Source organism: Physeter macrocephalus, chromosome 1 (genome assembly GCF_002837175.3).
Source record: "Physeter macrocephalus isolate SW-GA chromosome 1, ASM283717v5, whole genome shotgun sequence".
NCBI classification, from domain to species: domain Eukaryota; kingdom Metazoa; phylum Chordata; class Mammalia; order Artiodactyla; family Physeteridae; genus Physeter; species Physeter macrocephalus.
Window position 1 is genome coordinate 92423391 of NC_041214.2, and position 24179 is coordinate 92447569.

At 42.7% G+C, this 24179-nt stretch overlaps 1 protein-coding gene across 1 annotated transcript in view; it reads right to left on the reverse strand.

Annotated features, from left to right (window-relative positions):
• Positions 1-1489: 1489 nt before the first annotated feature.
• Positions 1490-24179, reverse strand: part of CASR (calcium sensing receptor) — a 28783-nt gene continuing 6093 nt past the window's right edge. The window contains exons 3-6 of the mRNA XM_007112170.3: positions 22046-22930; positions 8940-9170; positions 4335-4488; positions 1490-3003 (exon numbers count right to left, since the gene is read on the reverse strand). Coding sequence (XP_007112232.1) covers positions 1490-3003; positions 4335-4488; positions 8940-9170; positions 22046-22930 — 2784 coding nt within the window. The remainder of the gene's footprint in view (positions 3004-4334; positions 4489-8939; positions 9171-22045; positions 22931-24179) is intronic.

Consider the following 24179-nt stretch of genomic DNA (forward strand, 5'->3'; position numbering starts at 1 on the left):
AAAATTACAATATCAGGAATAATATTAACTAATATTTATTGACTGCTTACTATGGGCTAGGCACCATGCTAAAGTACTTTACATACATTTATCTCATTTAATCCACATAAGAGCTCTGAGGGAAAAGAATGATTATTACCCCCATTTTAGACATAAAGAAGCTGGGGCCGAGTGAGGTCAAGGTTCCCTGCCTGTGGTCACGCAGCTTGTCAGTGACCAACCCAGTGCTTGAACCCAGGTCTCTCTAGCTCCAGAGCCCGACTGTTGAGCAGCATGCCGTTCAACATTCAATCCTGTAACTACCCATGGGCAGACTCCCACTGCTGGAGGGAACGTAGGTACAGCATTTGGGGGGTAGAGTGCCAGGGTAATACCCCATGAGAGCTCTCTCAGAATCACATTTTCTTACCCCAGCAACTGGTAGGAGGCCAGTGACTGGGAGCTTATTCTTCACAGGGGAAGGCATGGATTTGGCTTCAGGAAGCCTCTGGGGCAGGGAAGCGGGGAGTTTCTGGATCCCTGGGGCCCTGAAAGGACTCACATAGGGCTCAGCTCATGGGGGTGCGGGTGGTGGGATGGGCAAAGAAAATGGAGCTCAATAATACTGCCTTATATAAACCAGACTGGGGCATTTTTTCCCAGTTTATATTGTCCACGGACTATTATAACAGAAGCATTTTCTTAAGGATAAAGCTACATATGGCAATATTAATTACAGATACAGCTCATTGGATTCATGCAGTCCCTTCCCAACAATCTGAGGTGATTCTTGTGATCATGGAATCTAAACATGACATCACTAATACATTCTGGACAAAACCAGATGTCCTGGTACAGGAGGGATGCTAACCTTCTCGATGTCACATGATAGCAGCAGCAAGTAAGAGTCTAAATATTTTATGGTTTTCATAAATAGGAGGGGACACATTCACCTTACAGTTTTGGACATTTCAAGTTCTTTCCATCGTCAAGGTGTTGGGCAGTACTGGTGACATTCTGTCTTTCAGACTCAACTCTAGTGGTGGTCAGATCTGATGTTCTGTCACTCTGCACACTTTGGTCTCTGGACCAGCTGTCTGCAAAGTTCAGGGCAGACACTTCAATATTAAAACCAAAAACCAAAACCCAAAAACCAGGGGGAGTAGGTGGGTAGTTTAAAGCCTTGGTTTCATCTCCGGGCTGTTGAGCGGGATAGAACAGAGGAGGAGAACAGAGGCAGAGACGTGAACAGCAAACCTGACTACGGGGATCTCAGCGCTCTGACAAATCCAACCACAGAAGCACACAGCTCTCCTCTTTTTACTTTTAAAGGGAACATTAGTCAATTCACTGTCGTTTGTGGCAGTGCAACTAAGTTCTACGCATTTGGGGTGTCTTATTCCTCCTTCCTGGAGGAAAGGAGTCTGGGGCCATTCCTCATCCCTGTCGGAGATCGTGATCCCAGGAAACCTCTCTGGAATTCCGCCTGGACTGGCCTTCTCCTTCCGTTTTAGGAACGCAGCATGTTTTCTGTGACAGTGCTGCCTCCACCGCTGATGACAAAGCTCCGTGAATTAGACACTACAAGTGCTGGGGACATCTCTTCCGGGTCCTCCATCTCTGGCTGGTGGTCCCCACCGACAGGCCCCTGCAGGCCTGTCTCCTGGGCAGTCAGTTCCGAGTCTGTCTCCCCGCACTGCAGCGGGAGTAACGCCTGGTGTCTGGTCAGGGCGTCGTTGTTTTTCTGGGCCTCCAGGGAGTTCTGGTGCGTGGAATTCCTGTGAGCCATGGCGCTCTTCTGAGGCTCGTCAAAGCTCAGCGAGAAGGTGACTGTGCCGCTGCCAAAAATGACCTTCTGCTTGCATCTGGGTTGCTGCTGCGATTGCTGCTGCGGCCGCAGGGTCGAGGGCGGCCGCGGCTGCGGCTGCTGCGCGCACTGGGTCAGGGCCAGCGGCTGTTGCTGCTTCTGCCTCTCGGGCTGCGGGAAGGGGTCCTCGCTGTTGCTCTGGCTGCTGATGGAGGAGGAGGGGGTGGATCCCGTGGAGGCCCCAACGCTGCTGGACCGCTGTCGGGAGACATTGCTGCGGCGCAGCGTGGCGCGGGCCGCCACCTTGAAGGCGTGAGCCGCGGTGCTGCAGCGCACCTCCTCGATGGTGTTACGGGATGGCTTGAAGAGGATGATGTAGACCTTGTTGAAGAAGATGCAGGCCAGCAAGCCAAAGCTGGCTGCCAGGATAGCAATCACCTCCACGGCAGAGACAAACTTGCCGTAGGTGCTGGCGTAGGCGGGAATGAACGAGATCCAGACGATGAAGAAGATGAGCATGCTGAAGGTGATGAACTTGGCTTCGTTGAAGTTCTCCGGCAGCTTCCGGGACTTGAAGGCGAAGAAGAAGCAGATGGCAGCCAGCAGGCAGGTGTAGCCGATCAGGAAGCCCAGTGCCATGAGCGAGCCCTCGTGGCAGGTGATGAAGATGATCTCATCCTCCAGCTCGTGGTTGCGGTAGCTCGAGGGGGGCGCGGTGTTGAGCCAGATGGCACAGATGACGATCTGCATGAAGGTGCAGAGGAAGACCAGCAGGAACTGCAGGTTGAGCCCCCACCACTTGCGGTGGAAGCTGGTGGGAATCTTGGCCTCAAACACCAGGAGGACGCGGTTGGTTTTCACCAGGATGCACGAGATGCAGAGCACGAAGCTGATACCAAAGGCCGGCTGGCGCAGGCGACAGGTCCAGTCCTGGGGCTCCCCAATGAAGAACAGGGAGCTGGAGAAACAGCAGAGCAGGGAGAAGAGGAGGAGGTAGGAGAGCTCTCGGTTGGTGGCCTTGACAATGGGCGTGTTGCGGAACTTGATGAAGACGCCCAGCACGAAGGCAGTGAGGAAAATGCCCAGCACAGCAAAGAGGGTGAGTGCGATCCCAAAGGGCTCAGTCCAGGACAGAAACTCAATCTCCTTGGCAATGCAGGAAGTGTGGTTCTCATTGGACCAGAAGTCATCAGGGCACTTGTCACAGGCACTCGCGTCTGTAAAATGTCCCAGTAAAGGGTTAGTACTGTGTGGCAAAGACTGAAATTTGTGAGTGTGAATGTGGTGGTGAGGGCACTTTAAATTTTCTTTATTGATGAAATAATTGTGATTTTTACGTTATCAGATAATGTATTGAACCCTGACTTATGCTTAATAATATACTTAATTTCATGTGTATTTGATGGTTCTATTATTTTTTTTCCTTTGTACATAAGGGGGCTACTTGTTTCCTTTAACACTCCTTACTAATGGTTTGTAGCAGAGAATGATTAGGCTTGCTGGGTAGGTGGCTGCCCTGCGCGCTAAGGGTCTGGCACTGTCCACCAAATTTTACAGTGCTTCATGCTCAGCCTGACTCATTTTGGACATAAGGATGGGCTTTGTAGACATGCCAGAGCAGACTTCTTCTTAGATCAAGGCAAAGTATTCCACGCATGTGACCTGTGCCTTCCTCATCCACGGCTTTCTAGTGAGGGAGTCTACAGACTCATTTGACCAACAAATGTTTATTAAGTCTCTGCTATGTCTCACGCAGTGTGCAAGTGTGCAGTTTTGGGGAGTGAAAGGAGCATGGGCTTTTTTTTGAGCATGGGCTTTGCAGTCAGAGATCTGGATGGGAATCCTGGCCCTGCCATTTATTAGCTGTGTGACTTTCATCAGGCTACTTAAACATTCTGAGCCTCAGTTTCATCATCTGTGAAATGGAGGCAATAATAACCCCATTATTGTGGTGAGGATGAAATGAGTTAAAAACAATGATAAAATAATAATAGTTAATATTTATAGAGTGCTTCCAATATGCTAATCAAGGTTTTTATTTAACAAATATTTATCTATAATTTACCATGGGCTTTACCAATACGAACTCAATTAATCCCCCAAACTCTATAAGATAGGTTTATTATTCCTACTTTATAGATGAAGAAACTGAGGCACAGGAAAAACATAAGTAAGACAGTAAGTACAGTGCCAGTCACTCAGCAGGCAATGTATCATGGCCTATTAACTCTGGAGACTGGAACAGACAGAACTTTGTCGATTCAGGATCATTGAGCTAAAAGAAAAAGAAAACAATATTGGAGAGCAGTATCGAAGTAAGAGAAAGATGTGTAACAGGTGTGTTTGTAAGCTTTTATGGTATTACAGAGACTAACATTCCTCTTCTTACCCCCTCAGTGCCCAGCCCAGCGTGATGCTCAGACACCTTGTTAAATGAGAAACCATGCTAAGCACCATCACAGCCCAGCCCTTCCAGGGACTTCGCTGATCCCAGGGCCCCAAAGTGAACTGAGCTCTGCATGGTGTCCACGAGGGGCTGCTCCTTTACCTGTCTCATCACTATACTCCCCATCAGGACACTCCACGCACTCAAAGCAGCAGGTGGGTTCCCCCTCAATGATTCCTTTCCTGGTCCCTGCCAGGCAGTCTCGGCTGCAGTTGGAGAAAGGCACCTGGAGGACAGAGATCACAACAGTGAGGGGCTGCAGCCGCAGGATCAGTCTTCCAGCTCCACTGACACGTGTAAGACGGAGGGGCTGGGCACTAGGACCAGTGTGGCAGACTCAGGCCCAATGCAGGCATAGGAAGGTCCAGAGGTCTTTGTTCCTGTTATCTATGAAAGGGAGGGATGCCTATGGGCAAGTGCAGGCATGCGCACGCACATGCGCACACACACACCTCAGTGGGATTCTAGAAAGATTAATTGTTGGGAGTCTACGCCGTGACAAAATCCTCCTTAAACAGTCTTCCCTTCCATCGTCTCCAAGTCCCATAATGAGACATCTGTTTACTTTCCATAGAAGTAAAAGTTTGAAACAAACTAAAAGACACAGGGACATGGACCTACACACAGAGGGAGAGTCACAAGGGGAGTTGCTGAGATGAAGGGAAATTTATTTGAAAATGAGACTTTAAACTTTGTAGTGAATTGCAATTCCTGCAATTTTCTTTTAGGCTTTATACGGTGATTTCTGAGATCCTTGCAACAGCTCAGTAAGGCAGGCAGGACAGGCATGGGGGAGTTGGAAGTAAATGGATCAGAAAAATATATCAGGTAATTACTAACCAAAAGAAAGCTTCAGTAGCTACATTAACTTCAGATAACATAGATTTTATTTCATTAATTTATTTCTGTAGTGGACTTCAGGTGCACAGAATTTGATTAATCATAATCCTTGTTTCTTTCCATCATTACTTGTTCATGTTTGAACCACTTTGGTTAGTCATTTTTTCTTAGCTTTTTTTTTTTTTTTTTTTTTTTTTTTTTTGCGGTACGCGCCTCTCACCGCCGCGGCCCCTCCCGCAGCGGAGCACAGGCTCCGGACGCGCAGGCTCAGCGGCCATGGCTCACGGGCCCAGCCGCTCCGCGGCACGCGGGATCCCCCCGGACCGGGGCACAAACCCGCGCTCCCTGCATCGGCAGGCGGACTCCCAACCACTGCGCCACCAGGGAAGCCCTGGTTAGTCATTTTTAATGACTACCATCCAAGACGAAAACTAGGACTGGAACAATAACCTACATGTAACTATACACTCCCCTTTCCACTTACTTCCTTCTCACCACAGAGTCATACCTGAGATGGCCATCATCCTGTGTTCACCACAGGCAAGTAGTACTAAACTCTCAGGGAACAGAGCAACCTCATTTTGTACAAACTCGATCAGAGATCAGGAAAATAATTTTTTTTTTTTTTAAAAAGGAGTACCCTCCAACTCAGTTGTGTAAGGCCAGTATAATAACCCTGATTCCAAAACAAGACAAGGACAGCATGAAAAAGAAAGAAAGAAAAATTACAGGCCCATCTCACTTATTAAGTTGTCTTCAGAAGCAGAGCTGAGTTGAGGATTTGTGTCCAAGTGATTTATAAAGAAAGTTCTCCCAAGGGAACCAGGAAGAGACTAGAGGAAGTAGGACATAGAAGGGAGGAGAACAAGCAAAGGTGTGATCCCGAGCAAAGTCCCTCAGACTTCTGCCTGATCCCCCAGGGGAGCTCTGGACTGTAGGTTATACCCCAGAGCTGTCCTGATCTGAAGAAAAGGGCTAGGGCTTTCACACTTCCACACCACTCATAGGTTAAGGGAAATGTAAATTCCTAGGCTCTTCTGAGGTTCTCCTTTGCCTCTCTGAGCCTGTGAGCAAAATGGGTTCCATTAGCCTGCAGGCAGTCTTCTGAAAAAGAGCATCAAGTTCTGGTTATTGGAAGTAAAAATGTACAGAAGTCCTGGATATACATGCAAAGCGTAAGGAATCTGAAAGGATCTGGAAAGAGTACAACTACTGTCTACTACTTGAAAATAGATGAAAAATACTAAAACTCAAAGGATATGAAAAAGAAGATACACCATGATCATGCTGAGTTTATGCCAGAATGCAAACAAGTTTAATATTAGAAAAATCTGTGTCATTCACTGCAATAATAAATTAACACAGAAAAATATGATCATCAATGGATGAAAAGTATTTGATGACGTTTAACACAAACTAGTGATAAAAACAATGAAAGAGAGTAGGAAGAAATACCTTTACCTTGAAAAAAAAACCCCAAAATTCTTAAAAATCATTCTATTCTAATACACAATATTAAAAGCATTTACTTTAAAACAAGGGTGCTCAGTATCACCACTATTATTATATATTGCACTGGAGTTCCTAGCTGGTGGAATAAAACAAGAAAAATAAGGGCAAACATATTGGAAAAGGTTCAATAAAACTTATTTTTAATAAAACTGCAGATGATATGATTGTCCACATTAGAAACAATTGGAGAGCAGCCCCAGGCTAAAATGCCCAGACTGCCACTGTTCTTACCTGAGTTTCATTAGTTTTTCTTAAAAAAAAAACCCTTCACCTTTTGATGTATGCTATTGGTTGATTTCTAGGTTCTTAAATGGTTGTTTTTGACAGTTTTGCCCAATTTACCATTGCTTCACCATTTCAGAAGTCCTGCTTCTATCTCATTCTCTGATCATGCCAGGTAACTGAGTACTTACTCTAGAAATTTATTAGGTATTTACTACCTAACAGTCTACGTGTATCAGAGATAATAGATGTATCATAAGAATGAAGTATACTTTGCAAAAGCATATGTTTCTTGAAGGTAGGGAGCAAGTCTTCCTCTTTTGTAGCCCCAGTTTACAAAGCCTTGAATAATGGTTGATATGTGGTAGGGCTCATACTATTTCCAAAATATCTCTTTAATAAGACTGTCCCCGTTCCCACGACTGCTTGAACTGGAGACATCTTACAAAGTTAAACACATGGAAAGCAATAAAATAATTATCATTGCTTCCAGCAAAAAAGAAATAACTGGCTTAACAAGGAATTTCAAAACACTTGAACAGAAGATGATTGTCACTATTTTCTAATGAAAGAGGAATAGAAATGGCAGTATCAGACCTGATGATTGCTAAGACTCTCAGGACCCTGGTTCGAAGGAAAGGAAAGGAAAGGAAAGGATAAACTACATCTACAAACATCACAACGTTGTAATGTTTGGCTATCATTATGTTCCTGTAAATTCACTGCAAATTCTACTGGATCACGATATATTATACATTTTATACATTGGTGGTCCAAGTTTGTTGACATTTTATTTAGGATGTGAGCACATCTATGTTTATAAATTGGCCTATAATTGTCTTTTCTTGTACTGTTATTGTCTGTTTCTGGTGTTAAGATTATATCAGCCTCATAGATGAGTTTAGTAGCTTTCCCTCTTGGCTTCTGTTAGGCTGTGAGTGGCAAAAACCTCAAAGTAAAGTAACAAAATAAAAATGGTTCAATCTACACTAATTAGAGACAATCAATTATGGGCATCAATGGAGGTAAAATATGACCTGGATGAGTTAATAGCAGGGAAGACTTGATAATATAGCTGATCAATTTAGACTTCAGTCAGTTGAAACTTGTGATAATTTAGACAAGAGGGATGGACAGAGTGATATAACCTCTGGAACCCCAAAAGTTCTGTCTGGAAAAGGTTATGACATGTTTATAATTGAGAATCCACCCTCTGAGGTAGAAGCTAAAAAAGACTTGCACACTGTGGATGATATTCGCTATCTATAGGAGAACTTCTCGTGGGTAACTTATCCTATATATTGGGAAACAGTGAAATTGTAGTATTTCATCAGAAACCCATCAACCTAAGAAGCATTTGGTAAAAAGATTAAGTTGAATTTTTGGTCATGTTATAAAAAGTGGTTCAAGACACTCAAATGTGATAATAGAAAGGCAAATGCAAAGAGAAATGTAGTGGGTCTCATCCAGGCTTCTTGGAAGAGTTAAAGAGGATGCCCTGTCCAGGGTCTGTTTCTACAGAGGATCCGGGTCCTCAGCAGCCTACTATATTCTAGGACACAACCATCATAGAATAGTTACTATTTCAGCATATCATGTGTCTTTTCCTTAAGTGCATATTCATTGGATAATGTGCTTCTGGTTATGAATCAAGCTTCTAGATGCAGTGATACTCATGGAAGGGGGTCCTGATCATGGTCACAAGCATCCTCCTATTTGTTACAGGTCTCTCATAGCAGGAGAATAAATTGTCCTTTTGACTTATACGTCAGTCCTGAGCTATCTGGATGACAGGGAACTACCTCTTGTGTGAATTGTCCATGCCCTGCCTTGAGTGATGTTTTGCTCTGGTTGGGGAAAGTTTTAGCCAAGGAAAATATTATTAGCCAAGGAGTCAGATTTGTAAAGAACAAAATTGTTTCAATATAATAAGTATGGGGCTCAGGTTCTGAAGATTCTCTTCTGTACACTAAACACTCATGGATTTCACAGGGAGCCCTGGCAATGCAGTTAGTGAGTTGAGGGAAGTGGACTCATGATTCTGGAAGTCCAGTGGTGAAGTCCAAGGCCCTCCCAAAGCCCAGCACAGTTTCTGTGGTAGAGGCATCTGGTATCCTGATGGACAACACGTACCTCCCTTGAGAATCCACTCCACAGGATTTTCTCCTCATTGATGAAGAGCCTTTCTCCTTTCTTGGCATAGACATTGTAATATCCAACTTCCTCAAACACTATGGAGCCATCCTCTGGGGAGAGGTGCCAATTGATGATGGAATAGTTCCCTGCCAGGTCTCCACATTCATCGAAAGTTACCTGCTCCCCCATATTGTTGGTAAAGTTTAGGTGCCGCAGGTGCTTCAGGACCTAAAGAACAGAGATGAATATTCTGAATATAAGCCACAGGCTGCCATGTATGGTTATGTAGGTTGAGCGCTACACAGGACAGTAAACTATCTTGTTCACACAAAGTGGAAGGAACATGACTTGAAGAAGAGAGGCCCTTTTGCAATTCACAATAAGGTACTTATATGTGTAATGGCAGCCCTGGTAACCCATGAACTTTATTTGATACTCAACTTTATTTGATACTCAAATTGTAACTGGGGTAGGAAACACTTTCTTGAAGTCAGGAAATGAAAAGGAATATATCTCACCATGGCCACAGGCCAAATCAAGACTTTTGCAGGTGCACCTCACCTGGCGGTGTCCAGGAGGGGGGCAGGGTTTGTAAGCCAGAGCCATCCCTGGTGTCTTCTGAGATGGGCTTTGGAAAGAGTAAGTACTCTTACGCTCTGCACCATCTTTCCCTATGCTACTGCTTCTGTAGAAGTGTCTTGTTGCCAAAGATCACAGAGAGAGGGTGGAAGGAAGAAAGAAACAAGGCTGTGAGTGGAGTCTTGGCTATCATTGTTGTAATAATCATGGCCAATCCTTTACTTTTTACAGGGTTTTATGGATCACAAAGCCCTTGTACAAAAAAAGTAATGATAATAATTCCTAAACCTTACTAGTCATTTTATTACCTTTGAGGCACAATGCTAAATACTTTATATTCGTTATCTAATCTTCACAACAAATAGTACTATTACCCCCACTTTATTGATGGAGAAACTGAGGCACAGAAAATAGAAGTATCTAGTCCAGGGTCACACAGCTAGCAAGTGGTGCCAAGCCTGCGTTTGTAGTGGCTCTGCTCCACTGCAGCATCATTAGGCTCCTGCCTCTGCTTCCTGTGTGCCCCTGACTTTGGTCAAGAGGGAGTAGTGGGCACTTTGCCACTTATCTTTCATGTGGGACCTGCTCAGGGCCAGGGAGTCATTGAGGCACCAAGAGAGAGTGAAACACACACAGTCCAGACTGTGAGAGTAGCGGTGCTCACTTCCACTGTACCTCATGACTCATAGGGCTTTCTCACTCTCTGGCTCTGAGTGCGTTTCCTCACCTGCAGGATGAGAGGGCTGGGCCAGAGAGGCTGCAGGAATCTCCAGGTTCTAGTATGAACTTCTCTCTGTTCTATGGTTTGGCGTACCCCAGGAGTACATTTAGAGGTCCCTCTCCCTTTTAGCGTAGCTTTTTCTTTTTTGGCCACGCTACGTGGGATCTTACTTCCCCAACCACGGATCGAACCTGTGCCCCCTGCAGTGGAAGTGCAGAGTCCTAACCACTGGACCTCCAGGGAATTCCCTAGCATAACTTTTAAGGTACCTAAAAAAACAGCATCTGATCTGACACTGGGAAAACTTTGGGCCCAGCACCTATTATCCACATGTGTGACAAAGGGAGGCACCTTTCATGTTCCACTCCACTCCAGAGATGACACAGCTTTTAAACAATTTATATCCGTATTGACTTTATTTTAAAGTAAGCATTTATTGTAAGGAAAATCAAATGAAGAAGAGGAGTCACCTGAATTTGCTCATAAACAGCCCTGGGATGAGTTTGGGGATAGAGTCCGTGGCTGGCCACATGTGTGCACGGGCACAGCACCCTGGGCACCTGTGTGATTACTGCTGTGTGTGGTTACTCCTTTAGTGCTCTCACTGCTGCCCTGGCAGACGCTGGCTGCCCTGATTTTTGTCCCAGGCCTGCGGGGGGAAGGGGACCCCTTACTCCCTGCTGCCTGGTTCTTCTGTTCTGCAACCAGAGCTGCTGAGTCATCCTCAAAAAAGATGGAGAATGAATCCTACCAAGGATTCATTGCCACCTATGTTCTCCCAAGCCTTCCTCAGTGGTCATCAATCTTACTTTTTTCCCTTCATTTTTACTGAGCCCTTAAAACATTCCTCAGAGAGGTGGTGCCACTGACATACTCCTTTCTTATACCTCCAACTCTCCTCCTTTTGTCCCCTTGCTCTTGGGATGATCTCCTCCTATGCAGTGGGGTACATCCTTTTGTCTCTACCCTAACACATCCCTGTCCTGATACATCTCCTTCTCTTAGAGGAACACACGTTCCTTCTGCTGTATAAGGCTGACCCCTCTTGTAGTACTCAGAACCTCATTCTTCCCACCTACTCTGGAACTTTTCTGACATGAACAATCCACCCTTCTCCATTCCATAACCATGCCCCTCCTACTTCCTACTGGGGACCTACCATGGTTCAGATGAAGTATGCTTCAAACTTCTCTAGGTAGCTTGCCAAGCCTTCCATATTTTGGTCCCATGTAACTACCACTACTTGTTAGTGCAAATGTTTTATCCTCATCATATCCTTTCCACATGTCATGCTAACTCTATCTTTGCCCTGATGTGTGTAAAAGATGAGAAGAGTGGAGACGTAGGGGACTACCTCTTATTTACACTTCCATGTGCCAGACATTGTACTAATGCTTTGCACACACCATTTCATCTAATCCTCATAACAAATCTATGGATAGGAACTATTAATATCTTCATTTTATAGATGAGGAAACTGAGGCATGGAGAGATCAAGAAACTTGCCAAAGTCATAAGCTAGAAAGTTCTCCAGCTGTGATATAAACATGTGCTTTTTGCTACACCCTCCTGCCTCCAGTATAAATTGTTGAGAGTGTTGATGGCAGGTATTTGTTAGTAATAGTTCCTCATTAAATATATTTTTAAAAAGCATAATTCTTGTTTGAAGAATACTTTAAAAAGCATATGCAGCAGTAAAGCTAGAGTAGTTAGCATAAATTTTCTTCCTCCTATCCAGGTTTCAATTCCTAGGTTCTTATTCTCCAGGCAACAAGCTCCCTCTCTCCTTTTCTCAGTCTACAGCTTCTCTGTAGTGAAACTCTCCAGACAACAGTGGGTGAATTGGAAGGGGAACTGGAATAAGATCATTTCATAATTAAATGATCATCTTCCACATTAGACTGGACAGAAAAGTGACTCAAAGATCACCACTGGCTATAATTCTTCTGCATTGTTATTGGCACAGGCTAGCGATTTCTACCATAACCTACCTTGAAAGAAAAGGGAACCGATCAAAATCATTTAAAATTTTTCTATTAAAAAACTCATTGTAAATACAAGGTTAGATTTGTATACTGTTAGAATCAATCAACAAACAACATTTATAGGTTATCCACTGTGTGTTCTGAACTGGGCTGCAGTAGTATAGGATGTAATAGTAATAAAGTTCTCATGGAGTTTACCTATGGATTAGGGTGATAAGATATAAGACATTGGATGATACAGCCAACAGTGCAAGATAAAATACAGTTAATGCCTAACTTATGGGGCATCAACTCTAAGTACAGAGAAACTCAGGGGAGATGGACATTAAAAAGGGCTGAAATGGTCAATGCAGGCTTGAGGCATGGCAAAAATTTGTAGTGGCAAAGGACAAGGGGAAGAAAGGTGTTAAAGACAGTGGGTACAACATGGGAAAACAAGTATCAATATTATGGAGGCAGTGAAGAGACCAACTTCTCAAAATTTATGTAAGTGCTAGAGAACAAGGGAAAATAAAGCTGAGAGGCAAAGAGCAGTCAAGGCAAAGAGGCTAGATTTCATATCAAAAGGCACAGGATCAGGTAACAGCAAGTGTTGATGAGAATGTAGAGAAATTGGAATCTTACATACACTGCTGGTGGAGATGTAAAATGGTGCAGTCACTTTTGAAAATAGTCTGGCACTTTCTCAAAAAGTTAAACATAGAGTTTCCACTCAACCCAGCAATTCCACTCTTATGTATATACTCAAGAAAAATGAAAACATAAGTCCACACAACAACTGTACATGAATGTTCATAGCAGCATCATTCATAATATCCAAAAAGTGGAAACAAGTTAAATGCCCATCAATTGGATGAATGGATAAATAAAATGTGTCATACAATGGGACACTATTCAGCCATAAAAAGATACATTCTACAACACGGATGAGCCTTAAAAACATGCTAAATGACAGATCCAGTCACAAAAGACCACATACTTTATGATTCCATTTATATGAAATGTCCAAATATATAGATACAGCAAGATTTGTAGTTATTTATGAATTGGGTCATACCGTCAGAATGGCCATCATCAAAAAATCTACAAACAATAAATGCTGGAGAGGGTGTGGAGAAAAGGGAACCCTCCTGCACTGTTGGTGGGAATGTAAATCAATACAGCCACTATGGAGAACAGTATGGAGGTTCCTTAAAAAACTAAAAATAGAACTACCATATTACTGAGCCATAAAAAGGAATGAAATTGGGTCATTTGTAGAGACATGGATGGACCTAGAGACTGTCATACAGAGTGAAGTAAGTCAGAAAGAGAAAAACAAAAATCTTATATTAACACATTATATGTGAACTCTAGACAAACGGTATAGATGATCTTATTTGCGAAGCAGAAATAGAGACACAGACGTAGAGAACAAACATATGGATACCAAGGGGGAAGGGGGGGATGGAATGAACTGGGAGATTGGGATTGACATATATACACTACTATGTATAAAACAGGTAACTAATGAGAACCTACTGTATAGCACAGGGAACTCTACTTGGTGCTCTGTGGTGACCTAAATGGGAAGGAAATCCAAAAAAGAGGGGATGTATGTATACATATAGCTGATTCACTTTGCTGTACAGTAGAAACTAACACAACATTGTAAAGCAACTATACTCCCGCAAAAATTAATAAAAAAACCCAGATGATTAGATAAAGAAGATATAGTATACACACACAATGGAATACTACGCAGCCATAAAAAAGAACAAAATTTTGCCATTTGCAGCAACGTGGTTGGACTTGGAGGGCATTATGCTCAGTGAAATATGGCAGAGAAAGACAAACACTGTATGATATCACTTATATGTGGAATCTAAAATATACAACAAACTAGTGAATATAACAAAAAGAAACAGATTCACAGATATAGAGAACTAGTGGTTACCAGTGGGGAGAGGGAAGGGGGGAGTGGCAGTATAGGGGTAGGGAATTTAGAGGTACAAACTATTAGCTATAAAATAAGCTACAAAGACATATTGTACAGCACAGGGAATATAGTCAATATTTTATAATAACTATAAATGGGAATATAACCTTTAAAAATTGTGAATCACTGTATTGTACACATGTAACTTAAATAATATTGTACAGCAACTATGCTTCAATTAAAAAAATAAAATAAATTAAAAAAAGAATTGGGGGAATGAGGTGGTAGGGAGTGACAGCTTTGATATGGTGAAATGTTCTAAAATTGATTGTGGTTATGGCTGCACAACTCTGTGAATATAATAAAAACCATTGAATCGTACACTTTAATGGGTGAATTGTATATAGTATATGAATTATATCTCAGTAAAGCTGTTGCAAAAAAGAAAGTATAGAAAGGGATTTAAAATATACAAATATGACTTAATTGGTGGAGCTGACGTTCAGCTGCAGGTAGAGGCCTTGATACCAAGGTGACCTCTAGGATACTTGGTGCTGAGAGTTTACTAATGAGAGCTGGTAACTCTAGCCACAAATGGGACAGGAGATAAAGACAGGCAGAAGGTAAGAGTTAGTAGTGCAAACATCTTATCCAGAAAAGAAAGCACCCTGGAATCTTTGTGGCTAGAAAATTTATACCTACAGTTTATCAGACCAAGTTCCTCTAAAGCAGATGCTTTCTTGTTCCTTTCTGTATTCCTAATGATTTGTAGAGGGCCTGAATGTTAATGGCTACTCAAACTATGTGTTAAAGGTTTTGGTTAATAGAGTAAACATTAAATCAACACTGTTAGGTTTGTCAAATGGTGCCCAGAATGAGGTTTTCACCAGTCTGAGGACAGATGAGAAAAACAAGGTCAACGTGAGATTTGTATTAGTTAAAGAGTAAATAGGCAGGAGGACCATAAAAATTAAGGCTTTTATATAATTGGTTGCAATTTAAACCTATATATTAAAAAGCAGAATACTTACAATTATACTATGGGATTAAGGGCCAACACAATTTCTCCTTTTGAGGTATAAATGTAACCTAAGTTCTTGGTTTCTGATTTAAAAAGAAAAATCAAACTTCTAGATTCAAACAAGCAGGCAAACAAGCAAACAGGGAAATACTAGAATTTGTTTTAAAATGTGCTAGAAGATTTTACTTAAGTGTGATAGGATAGATATATCCTATCACACTTAAGTAAATTACAGTTTTCACAGGATAAAATAACTCTCTTCGCGAAGGAAAAAGAGGCATCTTGGGTTTTTCTGAGGAAATATTTCCTTTGTAGTCTTTTTAGAAAGCTTGAGCTAAATATTATATTTTGCATGTCATGTTTTTGGTTATAGGCATAATTTAATTCTCAGTAACCATTCAAAACATGGAATAAACTGATTATAAAACCTCCAACACTTTCTTGAGGGAAAAGAGAGTTGGAATCGCCATAGCGTAATAATGTTGGAGTAACAGATGGGAGTTGCCTGAGGAGAAGGTTAAGTCCCAAACACAACTGTTCCATGTAAGAATGTGACAGGAGGATGCCAGATGAAGGATGAAGGGAGAAACCAACACCTAAAATGTAGGACTGGAAGTCTCTTAATATAGAGAAAACCAGAATTATTCAGTGAGCTATGATAAAGTAATTCAGACTAATTGCATGAGGGATGAGGCTTCCTTTTTTTTTTTTTTATAAAAAAGGCCAAAATATTATTTAAAAAAATAGTTTGTTATGTATAGGCAGTATCCTAAGCACTGTATGCATATTAACTAATGTCATCCTCATAAAAACCTCATAAGTTTCAGATAGAGATATCTATTCTTCAGGTGAGGAAAGTGAGGCACAAGCGCATTAAGTGGCTACTCAAGGCCATAAAGCTGTTATGTTAGGTAGCAACTGGGATTTAAATCCAGTTAGCTCTAGAGTCCAAACTCTCAACCATTACACTGTATACTTAGATTATACAGCCCATCTACTAGGTTGTCTATCTCTAGTTACAACAGGTTGACCAGCGTAAAATTTAGGTTGAGAAGATGGACATATTTTAAAAATGGGATGGTAGAGACATATATAATGCTTGTGGCAACCCAGGAGGCAGTAATAGGAAAAGTGGTCCAAACTGAATGGCATTCAGATCCACGTGCAAGCCCCCTTCCCTGGGGGCTTTCCATTGTTTTCCATTTTTAATCAGTTTTATTGAGGTACAGTTTACATAGGATAAAATGCACCCACTTTAAGAGTGTAGTTCTGAGTCTTGGCAAATGTATTTGCCTGTGTAACCACCATTACTGTCACCCCAAAAGGTTCCCTAATGTCCCCTTCAAGTCAATCCTCACCCCATTTGCAGCCCTAGGCCACTGCTTGTTTTCTACCATTAGAGACAGAATATCATATAAATTGCACAATACTGTTTGTACTTTTTTTTTCAGTCCAGATTTTTTCACTCAGCATGATGTTTTTGTGATTTACCTGTGTTGTTATGTGTAATTGCCTTTGCATTTGACATTTCCTTCAAGGAATAGATCATTTTCACACATCTTATTCATCCTTAAAGGCCTAGTCAGATGATATCTTTTACTTTCTTCCTTATTTCAAATCCTAACCCGCATAGTATCGTAGTGTTTCATCCTCACAGCAGGTATGCAAGTAAGATCACACGAGTGTTGCATTTTTCTAGTCAAAATTTGCACCTCGTCCATTAATAATCAATTATCTGTTTACTAAGTCATGTCTTTAAGTCATCTCTTTAGGCATCTTTAATATTTCTTTTGGCACGTTGACTTGCATGTTTTGCACTCAAGCACCTAATTTTCTGCATCATACCTTGCATAACAGGGAAGGTGGAGATGGGAACAATTTCACCCTTAAAAGCAATGATAGAGAATCTTTAAATTGATAACCAGTGAACCACAAAAAAGCAACATAAGCTAAAAAGTAATTTAGATATTTCCCCCAGAGAAAAGCACTCTTCTTTTAGAATTTTATTTATTTTTATTTTTTTATTTTTGGCTGCACTGTGCGGCTTGTGGGATCTTAGTTCCCCAACCAGGGATTGAACCTGGGCCCTCAGCAGTGAAAGTGCAGAGTCCTAACCACTGGACTGCCAAGGAACTCCCCCTTTTTTTTTTTTTTGCCTTTTTTTTTTTGAGAAATTTAAAAGAAGGAACTATTAGTTCCATTAAAAAAGAAAATAGGGCTTCCCTGGTGGCGCAGTGGTTAAGACTCTGCCTGCCAATTCAGGGGGCATGGGTTCGAGCCCTGGTCTGGGAAGATCCCACATGCCGCGGAGCGGCTAGGCCAGTGTGTCACAACTACTGAGCCTGCGCGTCTGGAGCCTGTGCTCCGCAACGGGAGAGGCCGCGACAGTGAGAGGCCCGCGCACCGTGATGAAGAGTGGCCCCTGCTCGCCGCAACTGGAGAAAGCCCACGCACAGAAACGAAGACCCAACACAGCCATAAATAAATAAATAAATAAATTTATATATAAAAAAAAAGAAAATAAACAATTTTGTCGATACTTGAGATTATAATTCTGTATAATATACTTCTAAATTATTTTATTTGGGGAGAAATATGAGAAGAAAGAAAAAATAAATGAAGGGGAAGAGAAAGGAAAAAAGCTAAAAGAAAGACTTAAACATAGAATATAACATACAGAGACTGACTGGCTCAAAAAGAAAACCAAACACGAACCACGGAGAAAGACATGCTAAAAGAGGGACAGATGCGCGTAACACGCGTCACTTAGATGGTCATGTATTATCTATCATGTGGTAATATTTCCATCTTGTGGCCTTTTAGGGTATTTCCTCTAAAGGATTTTAAAGTCAAATTATTGCTCATTATAAGCATAAATGTGAATCACCTCCTGGTATGTACTCTAAAGGTCAATTGAATTAAGCCAAAGACTAGAAACTAGAATTTCCAGAGCTTACATATGGCATCACTTTTTAGCACAGAGGGAAAATGGGATGGAATGCACGAAGCACCCCATTCACATAGATAATGAGGGACAGTTCACAGAGATAAGGAGCCTATTGCTTCTTGGCTACTTCCTGTGCTAAGTGTAGGGAAGTCCAGGACCAATTGCTTTCTCTAACCTCAGTCATATTTTCTTATCTCCCCTCCATCTCCTCTGGCTCTCACCTCAATTCATCCCTTTCCCCCAAACTTCCTGGACAGATCAATTCCATTTGACTTCTGTTATCACCATGATTCTTTCATCATGCATGCCTTTTTTTTGGAGGTGGGGGCGCTGTGCTGCACAGCTTGCAGGATCGTAGTTCCCCAACCAGGAATTGAACCTGGGCCCCGGCAGTGAAAGCGTCAAGTCCTAACCAAGTCCTAACCAGTGGACCACCAGGGAATTCCCATGCATGCCTATCTTTTGACTAGTGAGTGGTTGGTGCAAGGTGGGGGAAAGTAGGAAGCATGCCTTGTGCACAATTGTCCTGAGAGAAGGAAGCAGGTGGTTCCTTACCTACTTATTTACATGATGTTCCATTCAAATTTGATCATTAGGCATGTGACCCAGGCTCATCTAATCAGAGTCTAGAATACCCTGGCCAGAGTCATTTGATTCAAGGCTGGGTTATTGGGTAGAATAATTCTCTGCAAAGGACTCTGTGTCGTGTTGTCAGGTCAAATCAACTAGATTGCTACTCATTCATTCATTCATTCACTTATTGTACGCATATTCAGGTGTCAGGTGTTCTGGACACAGTGCTGAACAATACAGACATAGTTCCTGCTCGTATGAAGCTCAGAGTATTGCAGAGGAATCAGAGGGAAGAGAGAGCTGAGGAATGGTGTGAGGAGGGCTTGGGGTCTCTGTGGAGGTCAGGAGGGAATTGGGTGTTGTGTGCTCTTAAGTTACATGTTGGTGTTACTTTAAAGGCATATGACTTGATTGATAAATTTTAGGGGGAGAAAAGATCAACAAAAGAAAAAGATTGTGATTGACCTTATTTAATCAGAAGTTTAGTTGATAAGAATCTATTTTGGTTAACTGAAGAGCTGTGGAAGATTAACTTGGGTATACATAAACGGCAAAAGCGAGGAAGAAAGCACGGTCAGCAAGTGTGTGTGTGGGAGTATGATTTGAAAAGACTTCCAGGAGAAAGTGAATTTTGAAAAAGAGTTAAAAGTTCGTGGTGAACAATCATAGAGGAGACAAAACTTGATAGCTCTTCAGGTAAAAGTACTGTGCCCAAAACTAGTAAGTGCTTGTGGGGAGGTGCCAGGCAGATTGGCTTATAAGAGAACTGAAAGAAGGTGGGGCTGGAATTCCAGTCTGAGATACTTGGATTAGATTGTATAGATTGTATGAGTGATAGGTTTCCATGGAGGTATTAGTAATGAGAGTGAAGAATTGTTGGTCCGTCTCCTTATAGACAGAGACATGGCCAAGAACTTAAATTCCAGAATGCCCACCCAACCGCCTGGGTACCTGAGGCTTAAAGGAGACTTACAGCAAGCACACAGGACACTTTGGGCAATGCCCACATGTTGCTCCTCCCCAGAGCTCTGACCCTATTTTCCTATCTGTCTCCTCTCCTGGATGAATTGTGCCAGACCGTGTGTGAGCCAGAAGCACACGAATTTACCTGTCCGAGGGCCAGCTGAGGTGTCTGTGTAGTGGCTACTTTTTATTTTGGCCACTTTGCTACTCTTTCCTCCTCCTTTTGGTAAGAGCATTCTGATTGCCCTTTGGGGAACCAACCCCCTCTTACTCTCAGTCTAAGTAGTTTGGGAGAACTCCACTCCTAGCTTCAGGGATGCACTTGTGATCTTAGGCTGTCTAATCAACGTGGTTTCTGGGACTTTTCCAAGAAATCCTGGGAAGTAAGGAGAGCCTAGCAGTAAGGATTTTATGAGCCTGAAGCTGCTGCAGAGCCTGAAAACTGCTAAGCCCAAGGAAAAGGAACAAAGAGATGAAGATGAGAGCATCTAGTTGTACCTGGGGTATTTCTGAGATTTTTCAGTATTGTGAGCTAATAATGTTCTTTCTTTTGTTTAAGCTAGTTTGGTTTGAATTTTCTATTGCATGCAGCTGAAAGTCCCACCCTTGACTATAGCCTAATTCTTGGCTTTTTTTCTCATATGCCCATGCTTTGACCTTGGCCATCTGGATTTTACTTCCTTATCTGGGAGAGGAGTCCCTGAAGAGCAGAACTGTCAAACTACCTACTGGAAGCCTCTTTTCCCTTCAATCCCACCCTGGGATTTTTCTTTAGGCTTTTTTTCCCCCATAGGCTTTTCAAGAGGGAGAGGAAGGAGAGGGAGACATGGAAGGGAAGAGAGAAAGACACTAGTATTTACTAAAAGCCCTTCCCTTTATTCCTCTTTCTTAAAACTCCACTCCATAGCATCATGGCTCCTGAAGTCTTTTTGGTCTTTGACCTTCATTAGAGCTCCCTTTCTTTGCCAGGCAGTGTGTGGGGTGCAATGCGAGGAAGGAAACTTTCAGTCCCTCATAAAGATTAGAAACTTTAGCCAACAATGATGCCTGAGTGAGACGTCCCACGCCCTAGAAGGGCTAAGAACTTGTAGGTCCTTTTGGCTCATTCTACCAGCCTAGACAGTCACTCCTCATCCCATGAGCATCTCTAAAGTGACTGACATAGGATGTACGTTCTTTGTTTCTTGGCATCTTTTCCCAAGGGTTTGTGGTGGTTGGGTTCTGTATGCAAAGCTGGTTTCATTATCATGTTTTACTCAGTTGATTGATTAATTTGAGGCATATTGAAATCCTACTTCAAATAATCACCACCTGTTTAGAGTTTGAAAATTTACAAACTGCCTTTACATATATCATCTTATTTCCTCTTCAAAAGAAACTTGGTTGGAAAGTAGGCTGGGTATTAGGGTGATTTTACAGATGAGGAGACTGACTTGCGCAGAGCAGTGTCTTTCCTGAGATGATGCAGCCAGTAAGTGGGGGAGCCATAGCTGAAGCTGGAGGCTGAGTCATTCAACCCATATTCAGGGATTCACACCCTCCCCTCATGCCCCCCACCCCCATCATGCACTCTCTGATAGCTCAGTCTGGGACTGAGGAAAATACAAAAGGAGCGTAAAACATGGTCTTATTGAAAAATCAAGGTACGTATGCAAGACATGAACAGCTCCATGGGATATAAGTTGGGCCAGACTTTTATCTTCAGAAGCTCTATGAAATAAAAAAGTTTATGCTGTCTCTCCTGCGTTTAATTGAAGAATACAAAACAAGTCTAAACTAAAGTGTAGGGATTCCACTTAAGTTTTGATTATTTTTTATAATAACTACTTCAGTGCTTCTTTTTGAAATATCCAATATCCTTTTAAGAAGAGTTTTTTCTGTGCCCTTGATTTGCTTGTGTCCTAAGCTTAGTTGACTTATGGGGGGGTCCAGCGCATTATATTTTGAGTACTATAATGGCAAAAGTGGTGGCTAAACATAGTGACACTAGTGTTATGGTTTTATGCCCCTTGGTATATGGAATAGAATAGGTACTCAAGAAATACTTGTTATGTACAAGGGAACAATATATTTAATTTAAGCACCATAAAAACACTCCATTAAATCTGTCCCAGGATATTTAAAAACATTTAGGGACCATATTCCTGATATTTTGAACCACTAGACTAAAGAATAGTTGAGCTCAAGGGTTCAAACAGATAATCAAATTAAATTACTATCAATTTTGCAGAAGTCAGTTGCTCAGATGTTTGAAAAGGCAAGTTGAATCCCAGGCTACATCTAGTGACCTCATTTTGATATTGGCTTTTTGAGGTAATCACTTTAATCTGTCTTGCTTGGATCAGTCTAACTCTGCTTTATTACACAGTGAACTGCTATCTAAGTGAAGGATGTACCTGCCAAGCTTCAACCTTCTTGATATCTGCACAGGAACCGTTGGTGAAGAGCCCTCTCCCAGGTATGCAGGTGTATATATCTTGCAGGGCATGAGCAATGGAGTAGACAGCTAAGTAGACATTGTAGGATATCCGTAAATGTGTATAATCCATGTAAGGGGTCTCGACACTACTGATGTTCTCATCCCCTGTACAGAGAGGTTGGAAGGCAGTGGAGCTGTTGCTTATCCTGCCACCACCTTCTTCGTGACCTCTCAGGAAGGTGTCCACGGGTAATGGTCCTTTAGCACCTTCTTGGAGGTGGCAGTTAAATGTTTCTTCCCAAAACTCCTTGGCAAAACCGTTGTGGACAGACTTCCTGGGATGGACTTTCTGCAAGAATTCCCGGAAACCTGGGATCTGCCCAGCCTTCAAAGCGAATCCAATGGTGCCTCCGACCACATGGAAGTATTCAGGCATGGCGATCAAGGAAGAGCTGGCCCAGGCCTCGCTGGCCAGCCAGATCCTACCCGTGATATTTCGCCGGACGATTTCCTTGATGAGGGGTTCCAGGTCTGGGCCACTGGAGAAGACGACGATGACTTTGGCTGTGGAATTCTGGATCACCTCAACCACTTGCTGGATCTCTTCCTCATCAGAGTACTGGGAGATAAGTTCGCTGAAGTCGATGCAGATGTCCCTCTCCTCAGCTTCCTCTCGGAACTTCTCGATTCCTGGCCGGCCATAGTCATCATCAGCTGCAATTGTGCCCACCCAGTTCCAGCGGAAGTACTCGATGATGTCAGCCATGGCGGTGGCCTGGTGTTCATCATTGGGGATGGTACGGAGGAAGGACTTGAACTGATTTTTGTTGCTGAGGAGTCTGCTGGAAGAGGCATAGCTGACCTGGAAAGAACACAGAATGAGTGAGTGACTGAGGTGCCAGGTGAGCCTCCAGACTGTGTGGAGGAGGCTTTCTGAGCATTCACTGATCTAATATATCAAACGCTGGTCACTGCAGACAGGATGAAGGAGTGAAGACAACCAGAATCTATTCCTCTCCAGTGTGAGCACTCAAGCATCTGTCAGTCTGTCAAGGAGCATTCTAATTCCCAGCAGGTGATCCTTCACAATGCTACCTTCAAAAATGGGTCTGATCATCAAGTCAACCCAACAACAATAAGATCTACTTACCCTTTATGCACTGTTCCATAGTCTCTCCTAACTTCCTCTGTGCTGCCTCATTGGCTACAATATATCCATGTACGTATCTTCTGCCTGTGGGGCCTAGGTTCTCATTTGAACATTTTAGCTTCCCCTTTACTATAATGAACACTTTGTCCATGACTTACTTCTGGAAGGAATCAGGTTCCCTTTGGGTTAGGAACCTAAGGCTCTTTAGAGAAGCCTCTGGGGTTCCCCTTTCTTATTCTGCCTAGTTTCTCTCTTCCAGTCTCCAGCTATACCCTCTCTCCCCTCCCCTATCTCCCCACCTCCTCCACGCCAGCAGTACTTTAGATAAAAGTACCCTTAATTGCAGTCATTTCTAAGAACTGTTTATCATTTAGGCTCAATTAGCCATTTAGGTTCATTAGGCTCAATTCCCCTTCATCACAATCATGATGATGTACATCATTAAATATAGTCAGAAAAACATCCTTTCCTCTCCTGGCTTCTCAGTGAGTTCAACCACCACTGGCAGCCCTTTCCTCTGTGCAATTTCGGGTGGTGGTCGAGGCCTCTTGACAGGCTTTTGATGTGGGTCTCCAAAACCTAGAGAGGCTGAAGAGGAACCCTGGAGAAGCTGCCTTGATGTGTTTCCACTTTCTAGGACATAGCCAGTACTATATTTGAGCATGGATGTGGGTCACCAAGGGTAGAAAGCCTTACCTTTTGTGGTAAAAGATCCTTGCCTGAAGAAGTATCCAAATAGCATGTAAAGAATTCGTTAGTGCAGAGCTTCCCAATTTCTTTTCAAGTTGTGGCAAACATAGAAGGTGGGGTGAACGGAGGAGGCTGACCAGCCCTGGCGGGTGTGTTCTGACCACCTAGACCCCACCCACCATCCCAGACCTGGAGAGGGTCAGTATCTCAGCCTGTCTGCAGCACTCCTGTGTGTCCTGGCTTACCAGTTAGGAGTTCCAAGTTATTGAAC